This window comes from Pteropus alecto, unplaced genomic scaffold (genome assembly GCF_000325575.1).
Source record: "Pteropus alecto unplaced genomic scaffold, ASM32557v1 scaffold821, whole genome shotgun sequence".
NCBI lineage: Eukaryota > Metazoa > Chordata > Mammalia > Chiroptera > Pteropodidae > Pteropus > Pteropus alecto.
The window spans coordinates 139,318-149,031 of NW_006431396.1; the positions used below are offsets into that span (position 1 = coordinate 139,318).

At 40.8% G+C, this 9,714-nt stretch overlaps 1 protein-coding gene across 1 annotated transcript in view; it reads right to left on the reverse strand.

The window, feature by feature from the left end:
* Positions 1-5,236: 5,236 nt before the first annotated feature.
* SPRY3 (sprouty RTK signaling antagonist 3) overlaps positions 5,237-9,714 on the reverse strand; it is a 10,386-nt gene continuing 5,908 nt past the window's right edge. Inside the window, exon 2 of the mRNA XM_006905810.2 lies at positions 5,237-9,121. Coding sequence (XP_006905872.1) covers positions 8,152-9,018 — 867 coding nt within the window. The 5' untranslated portion in view covers positions 9,019-9,121 and the 3' untranslated portion in view covers positions 5,237-8,151. The remainder of the gene's footprint in view (positions 9,122-9,714) is intronic.

Below are 9,714 nucleotides of genomic sequence, written 5' to 3' on the forward strand. Positions count from 1 at the left end.
AGAGAAGAAAAATGACCTCTGTCCTCAACTCTTAATTTCCTGGATTGTCAATAAGGCCAAGTTTAGTTTAAAGGTATATAAACTCACACAAGTGTTAAATCTTAATGCATTTTATCAGGTAGATACAACCACCAAATCATAACTTATTAAAATAAAAAACAACTTTCATTATGGTGTTTCAGAGACTCAGCCTCACATATGTGTTGTACATTAATTCCCTCAAATATAACATTCCTTTGCATTTGTGCAGAACCTTGTACATTAAAAAATGCTTCTGCTTTAATGACTCTTACAGATCTCTTGCCTTCGTTATCTTCATTTTACATATGAAGAAGACAAAAGTCAAGGGAAGGTACAGGGTAGAGAGAGAAGCAGCATAGTATAAAGTCGAGAACTCTGGCCTAGGAGTTAGCAGATATGGATTCTCATACTCCTAACTTTGTCCCTAACTCACTGTGTGCTTATAAGTAAGTCACTCTCCCTCTCTGAGCCTCAATATCTGTATTTATAGAATGAGGTGATTGGGCTTTGTCAACCCTGTTTACATATTGCAATCACCTGAGAGCTTGAAAAAAAAAATCCATTCCTCAGCTCCACCTCCAAAGATTTTGACTTAATTGGTCCTAGGGTACTGCGATTTCCACACCACCATATTCACTCAGTAGAAGCCAATCCAGGGAAAGCCACAAATCCAGTCTGGTATTTCTCTGTGAAGGAGAGAAACCTTGTCATTTAGTATAAGATCCAAGTACTATGGGGCATGTCCTAAAAGAGAGTTTGAAAGGCTGAGACTGTTAATAGACATACTCTAAATCTGAAACTCTAGGGGTGAGCTCAAGAGCTCCATCCACCTCTCTCTCTCTCTCTCTCACTCTCTCTCTCTCTCTCTCTCTCTCTCTCTCTCTCTCTCTCTCTCTCTCTGACACCCACACAAACACACACCCACACATTAGAGGTAATGTGATTTTTCCCCCCTAAGGAAGGGAATTTATACACACACACACACACACACACACACACACACACACACAGACAAATACAGAATCATTCCAGCGGAAGTGCTGTAGGAGTTTGGAGAAAAAGAGTGCTGATATAAGTCAAGGACAAAATGGAGTTCAAGGATACAGCTGAGCCAAGAGGTTAGTGAAATGGAGTTTTAGGTGAGAGAAACAAACTGATTATAGAGCTTTTTTTCTTTCACATGGCTCATTTTCTTAACCTTTGTTTCTCTTTCTGGACCCACATTTAGTATTACTTCCCGCTGCTTTTTTTTTCTCTTTCTTTCAATATAGCTTATATATTAAGATGGGCCTGGAGCCTTCATATTCATGAGAGTCCTTCACCCTGTTGGAAGGGGACCTTTTAGAAAGAAAGTCACACTAAAATTGTTTAAGCCAACTAATCTCGGGTGTTATAAAAAATAGTATTCTTTCCCATGTATTTCCTTTTTAGTGTTTCTTTTTGGCATCAGAGTGGCAAAACTTTGAAGGCTAAGATTAAAGTGTGGGCCTAGGACAAAAGGGCCAAGGGAGCCATTCAGTCTCCCTTTAGTTTAGGCCTGAGGACATAGACTTCAAAACGAGCCTTCAGGATGCATGTATGGTTCACCTCATCTTATCACAATAGGAGAACATACAGGTGACTTGAGTTAAAGCTCTATATTAATAAAACTAGGGTATTTGCCTGAGTGACCCTACCTGTTTTTTGTCCTTAGTAACCTGTAACAACAGTGTTATCAATTCTTCAAGGACTTGGTGGCTTCCAGATCCTTGTTATCTGTGTCTCTTACCATCAGAGATATGACCATTATCTGATCCAGTCAAAAGGATTGCCTGAATAGTTGAAGAATGATAAACTATGGACTAAGAATATCGCCTTATTTTCCAGGGGGCTGGTCAGCAAATACATTTGGGAAAAACATATATAACTTTGACTGTAATTACAGCAAGATCTCTAAATAATGAGCAGTGTCATTCCCAAAATGTCTTTCCTTGAGGGGCTATGTGTCTTGTTCATCCTGGACTTGAAAATAGCAACACTGGTAGTGTTGTGATGATAAATTTGAGGGTCAATATAAGGATATGGGCCTAGATTAGGATAAAAGGACAAAGGATTTCAATCTTATTAAACCTTAGGGCAGCGGTTCAAAAGGGGTACTAATGACCACATGTGGTCCAGCCTAAAATATCAGGGTAGAGGAGAAATATAGAATTTGGAGGTTGAGATTTTTGTCTACATTCACAACTAATAAAAAGTCTACCAGATTACTACAAAGCTTTTTATCTGAGCAACCAGAAGTTTGGAGTTGGCATTAAAGGAGATAAGAAAGGCTGCATAAGTCAGGTTTGAGGAGAGAAAGATCAAAAGCTTGGTTTGAACATGTTATGTTTGAAATCATTATTAGATATCAGAGGAGGGATGTGAAATAGCAGTTGGATATGTGAATAGGAAGTTCAAGGGAGCAGTCCAGGCTAGAGAGATGATTTTGAGAGTCATTGTATAAATGGTATCCAAGGAGCAGATTCCAAGGACCAATCCCTGGGATACTTGAATATGAAGAGATGAGGGAGATGAGGGGATCCAGCAAAAGGATATAGAGAAGGAGTAGACAATGAAGCAGGAGGAAAAACAGCAGAAGTGTGTTATCCTGGAAGCCAAGTCGTAAAAGTGTTTTTAGGAGGACAGAGCGAGCAACTGTTTCAACTGCTACTTATGGGTCAGGTACAATGAGAACTGAGAAGTTATCAATAGACACGCTAAAGTGGAAGTCACTGGAGAACAGTTTGGGTAGACTGTTTGGAGTGATAGCATGATTTCACTATTCACTTTGAAAAAATTTTCAGAATTCCCTTATGCTCATCTTTTCTCATATAAAAAAGGAAAAATTAAATCAGTGGAATGCATTCAATGCTTTTATGACATTGCCTATAGATATGAAATCATATCAATTGGATGTTTTTATCAACTAGATACTTTGAATTTATGTAAAAATGGTCTGTAGGGCACAGGGAATTATTATGTATAAGAAGCTAGTACATATGAATATGTCTATGTGATGTCATCATAATTAGTGGCTGAAATAGAAAAAACTCCAGTCAACCAACAGAATGTTTTATTTTCACATTGCAAAATAATTTGTTTAGTCAATTTTTCCCAAATTTATTAACTTGACCAGTTTTCCTGCTATTACGCTGATTAAGCTTAAATGAACATATGTGCATTTATGTACATGCATTGGCTTAGACATGCTTTTCAAAGAGCTCAGTAAGATAAAGTTTCTTTTTATACTAAGAAGAAGGATATTTGAGAATTTTTTTTATTCCTCCAGTTGAACTAGGACTTCATTTCCTTGTAGAAAAAAGCCCATCAAAGCACATCAGAGAATACATAGATTCAGGAAGGCAAATTTAGTATATTTCTGAGTACCACAATAAAACCTTGTGTACTTTAAAGATGGTAGGTTACTTCTAATTCACTTTGAATTAATGTGATTAAAAATGTAAAGAAAAGCACCATCTTGGTGTGCTGCTTTAAGTTCATATGTCTCTCTATATCCACACAATTGCCTTGCTGTCTGTAGTGGAGCCACAATGCTACCCCATTGCTGCTGAGGCAGAAGATGCCAAGGTACATGCTTGAGAACCCACACATGCACTACCCAGAAGCACAGGGAAAACAAAATCCCACAGGAAAGGTATTTGACTAATGACATGGGAGATAGGAGATAAATTCTTTTTCTTTCCTTCCCCAGATGGGCTGTATGGAGATGCAGTAAGTCCTGTCATAAGAGATCAAGAAATTAGCCTGCCATGAAACAGATTGCGGCCGACACAGCAATACACTCCTTTATGTTTGCTCTCCTGCCTCCCCTACCTCACTCCTGTTTCTCCTTACTCCTACTTCCCTAAGACTGAACATAAACTTTTGCTTCAAGCTTTATTTTCAATGAAACTCAGACAAAGACATCTGGAAATTATGAAGTCTGGAATTAAGTTATAATTCCACCCAAACTCAGAACTGTGTGATTTTGGACAGGTTATTTTCCCTTTCTGTGCATATTTTTCTCCGACTATAAAATGCTGATGTTGGAGTATATGTTCTTTAAGGGTCTTTCTGGCTCTGAAATAATGTCAGGGTAAAAGGTTATCAGTGTGAAAGAGGCAATGGGAAAAGGTAAGGTATTATACTGACCAATGGTCATCAGTGGATTGCTTACATTTGAATCAGAAGAATGCACTTGATATAATGAGTAAACTTGAAAGTTAACAGTTCCAAGCAATCTCACGTTCCAAAAATAGTTTTAGTTCTACTTTCTGCAGAAAAATAGAATTAGGTTTCCTGGATCTATGAAGAGAAGGCCAAATAAACCTTACCCTCTCTGGCACAAGTGAAAATGCTTCTCTACTAGCTCTACAACATAAGCTGTCTTAGAAATGGCAACTGGCTGCAAGCATATTTTCAAAGGGAGTAGTGGAGAAGTTTGTAATGTCACTATCTCAGGAACCAAGACAACTAATATATGATGTCTGTAACTATTGCTTCATTCCTAATATAGGAGCACATTTGTTTCAACTCTTAGACTACAGGTGGACTGGTATTAGGAAACGGACTATTCATCATTTGAAGCTGTTATACCAGAAGGGTGTACATTATGCTCCAGACTTCTATACCTGACTCTGGAGCATGGACTCAGGAGTCAGACAGTATAGATTCAAATCTTAGCTCCACCATTTACAAGCTTTGTTACTTTTGGCAAGTCACTTAGCCTCTCTGTGCTCCAGTTTTCTCATCTGTAAAATGGCAATCATAATAGTACCTACACCATAGAATTACGGTAAAAATTAAATTGCTAATATAGGTAAATGTGCTTTAAATCATGCTTAGCACATAGTAAGCACTATATGTGTTCGCTATATTTATTATAGCTATTGTAGTGAGGGAAGATGGGCTGAAACCAAAGGAAAACTCTCGGCTAAAGCCATATGAAATGTATCAAGGGACCAATATGTAGAAAGCAGTAGAGTTAGGGGGTAACAGATGACTTAACTGCAAAAAAATGCTAAGCAGGAAACACCCTCTAAATATTCCTGTTTATACAGTACATGACACAAAGTAGAAAAATAATGAAAACAGAGCCTCTCTGCAGGATTTAGAGTTCTTTCGTATATATTTTAAATATACATGTGCAATACATTAAAATATATAGAGATGTGTGAATATATATATTTACAAATATATATATATATCACAGAAGGGATACATATGCACACTCACTCACGTCCGTGTGCATACCCCAACAGGACCCATCTATACGTAAACCAGATGCAGTCCATATCAGGCCAACTTGGACACAAGTGAAAGCCCTGACTCAGCAGCAGATTGCAGATTGCAACTACATTTGAGTAACCCTTCAGTTTCTTCTACCAAGTGTAAGGCCATTTAGAAATACACTGAGAAGAGCTCATCGGGTATGGCAGAGCCCAGAGCCCCTCTAGCAGTGTACAATTTGCCTGAGTAAGGACTGCAGGATTGGGTTATCAAGGAGGAGGGACTTGTGTTATTTTGGGCCCTGAAACTAATAAGCAAATATCCATAGAATAACTTTAGCTCCAGGTACAATGCACTAGTGTCATAGAATCTTTATATATCTTGATTCTAAGCAAATTTCAGGCAGAAGCGGGAAGAAGTGTGTGTTGCTACTCATCACCATCCAGCCTGACCCAGAGAACTGGGCACAGCTTTTAAGGGTATATAAGTTCAAAGTTCAATCAGGCAGACTTATAAGATTTTTTAAAAATTACTTAAAATCGAAGGATCTGAAAGCAACAATAAGAGGTTACAGGTATTGGTTTGGGTTTATAAATGTTCCAAGAAGCCAAACCTTATATATGGCACCATTTGCAGCAATATCATTAACATTATTAATAATCATCATAACATATTTATATATACAAAAATAGAGCAAAGCAATTCTAGAAGAAGAGGTGAACGTGAAGGTATGGGGCTGTGTACAGCCCAAATGTCAGTACACTTCAGGAAGATCCAGAACCAATGAAGACTGAGTGGCACATATCCAACAAAGGGACATGAATATTCCCTCCTTTTCTTCCCCCTGTGTATGACTATACATTTCTCCCCACCTCTCTACTCTGCAATACACATCCATGCACACTTTAAAAGAGATGATATATAGAGAGTCTGGAAGTCTTAAACTAAATTGGAGCACCTTGATTTCAAGCAAGTGCCCTCGATCTCTGAAATCTGTAGTGAATTTTGGATTCACTTACAGAGGGAAACCATATCTTATTCCTGTGTCTTTTAGTAGCAGTCTTTAGGAGCCTGCCATCACCACTGTAGCCTTTTCCCATTGAAGGGTACTCACAGCACAGGCTCTTGGTGTTTTTAAAAACAGAAGTCAGTTCTCAGCATTATATATCTTTCATCTCAGTTTTCCACTGTTGCCGAAATTTAGGTTCTCAGGCAACTGCCATTGCAGACAAAACCAGGAATGAGCACAGTGTGTGTAGCACAAGGTAGGTGCAATGGCGAAGATACAGCTTGGTTAGGGCGTCCTTAAGCTTTTCTTTTCCACGCGAGCTTCCACAAGGTGACAGAGCCAAAGGTGATGTCCACTTAGGGCAGTTTTGACACCTGATAGTTAATTAGCTACCCACCAAACACTGCATAAAGACCACCATACTAACTTGGCATGGTTCTTGAAAATTGAACGGAAATGGCTTTCTGTCTTTGTTAATAGAATCCTAGGAGAAAAGTCTCATGACTTAATGTGGTGCAGGGTAGAAAACATTGAATTATGAGTCAGAAGTCCCGTATTCCAGTTTCAACTCTGCTATTAACTCAGTGTGTGCCTTAAGCAAATCCCTTCCTATCTCCAGGTCTCAGTTTTCCCATCTGTAAAATAAGGGCATTGAACTAGATTAACAGTTAAGATTCCTTCCAGCTCTAAAGTTTTATGACTTTTTATGTCCATTACTAAGGCCTGAGCCATGCAGTCTCAGGGCAGTTAGCTTCTAAGAGAGAACAGACCTCTGTAATATCCTTTGCTGTGTTCATTTAGCTATAAAGCACGTCTGCCTTTGGCACTTGGGTCAGACATACAAAGTTATGAGCATCCTGATTTACTATCCTACTCAGCATGCTAGTGGAATCTGTCAGTACTATAAGTTGGTTATTGGGAAAGGGAGTAAAACTCCAACTAATTAAACCTGGAAATGTAAGATAAGTTTGCCTCATATGCTCACAAAGGTAAGTGTGGTTATGAGTACACACACACGTCAGGATATAGACTATTGCTAGTGATCAGTTCATTACAGTAATCCATTTCCCTTAATAAAAATTAGTAAATAGTATAGCATAGCAAAGTTTGGCGTCAAAGGAAACACCTACGGAAAAACAGCACTTTTGGACACATTAGAGAAAGAAAGAGGGACAGGTAGAGAGAGACAAAGATAGATCAAACAAGATAGAAATACAGGCAGAGAAAGGCTTAGTCTGAGAGAGAGGAAGGGAAGGAGCAAAAAGAAAGGGAGAGAGAAAGAAAAGAGAGGAAAAGTAAGAGAGGAGAATATGAGAATGAAGGGGGAAGGAGTACAGAACGGAGTAATGAAAGAGGAGGAGAGAAGGAGAAAGAAAGAAGACTAAAGAAGAGAAGGGTAACAAACACGGAGAAGGGGTCAGATTCCCTGGAATATTAAATGCTGTTCCACATGGACCTGTGAAAACCATCTTAGAAGAAAGCTTCCAAAGGCACCGTGGAAAGCAGAGTGACGCCCAGAGCCTGCATCGAGAGGCATTACATTGGGGAGCCCCTAAACCTCCACGTTGCTGGCTCTGTTAGTCCTCAGTGTTCAAATCTTATGCCTATATATCACCTGAATTTGCCATGACAGCCATAAGGGCTGAGATGGCGGGGTGTTAAAAGGTTGAAGAGGAGTACGATAGATACTGTGAGAAAGAGCAAGGCATCCTGCACCAGGATGTGCTTGGCCATTCCCCTGACACTGCAGGAACAAAATTGGTGAAGCCCTAACTTTGGCTACTTTACTCCTCCTTCCCCTCTTCAAAGATGAGGCCTATGCTTTACTGATGAGGGCTAGAAGGAGAAAGCTCTGGATCCATTTTGTGGGAAGGTCATACAGACTTTTCCTGGGCCTTGGGGAAAGGCGCACTACCAGAAGAGATTTTTCTGCACACAGTGTTGGTGTGCCTCTTACAGCGGCAGCCTGGTCGTCTGAGGTTGTCATAGCCCTGCTGGCACAGATGGAGGCATCCACGGGTAGGCAGGTAGCAGCAGAGGCAGGGTAAGAAGAGGGAGATGAGGCTCATGGCTGCCCAGCGGACAAAGCAGGAGCTAGGCCCACAGGAGCAGGGCTCATCAGCGCAGTTGTCTTCATCATCAGTGGAGCAGTGGTAGAAGAGGCCCTTAACACAGCAGAGACAAGAGCCGTAATCGAGGAGGCTCTCGGCAGAGCAAAGGCAACGCTGGTTGCACAGCCAGCAGGAGGGGAGAGGGCGAGCTGCTGTGCAGAGGACACATTTGCAGCGCCCACACTCCTCGCAAATGAAGAGGTGCTCACTGGGGTGCAGCGCAGCTTGCTCAGATTCTCCCTTCAGAGCACCATCAGCCTTTGGGTGGGCTCCTGCTCCAGGCTGGGTTCGGATGATGGACTGGCCTGAAGGTGAAGGCGTAAAGCTGGCCAAGAGCCTTTGATCAGAGGCAGTGGTGCTATGAGACATTGAGCTGGCAATGCTAGATTGGCTCAGATGCTGAGGCAGGGGCTGCAATTGATGGCACTGGCTGAGACTGCGGGGGAGCGCAGTAGACATGGTAGCCAGGGACCAATCAGATTTGTGGGTTTGCACGATAAGGGAAGGGCTGGAGAGGGCCTGTTTACAGGGGGCTGGAGGCCGGTCCACATAATCATTGCTAGCATGAGTAGAGCGCAGCTGTTCAATAGGCAGAATTTGTTGGAAATCATCTGTCATTGCAGCATCCATTTTGACTTGATTCTTGAGTTCTGAGTGGCTTTGCGTCAAGGTGGCACTTATGGTGATAAACAGCCCTTGTAGTTACATGGACCTTAGGACACATCAGAAAATCCTAGGAGAGAAGGAATAGAAACAATTAATGAGAATACACAGGTATGAGTACTTTGCAGGAACGAGCAAAGCTCAGGCCCTATCACCATTGCTACCTTCAATCACTTTACAGTAGTCTTCATGTTACACTTTATTCTGTAATTGACCTCACTTACCTTTGTACAGGCAAGTCTGGTCATCCCGTCCAGACTACAAAGCACTTTGGGAGCAAAAATCAGATCATTGATTCCTTTTGTATTCCATCATATGACTAGGGTCACAGAAGCAGCTAGCTCATTCAGATGTTTGACAGGAGAGACATCTAGGCCTTAAGTACTATAATTCTAATAAGAATGGACACTAATTTCAAATGCAAAGGCTACTTCCTGAAGCAATGTTGATATAAAAAAGAAAGCTTTAAAAGTCTTCCATTAAAAGTTGCACATGAGTGTGTGTGTGTGTGTGTGTGTGTGTGTGTGCGCGCGCGCGCTGGTCTATGTGCATAAACTCGCTAAAGAAAATGCAGAGAGGCGAGACTGGCAAAAAGACTCCGGGGGGGTTGCTGTCAGTTATTATTTATACAGCATCATAAGTGCCTGGCTGTCAAAGCCAACA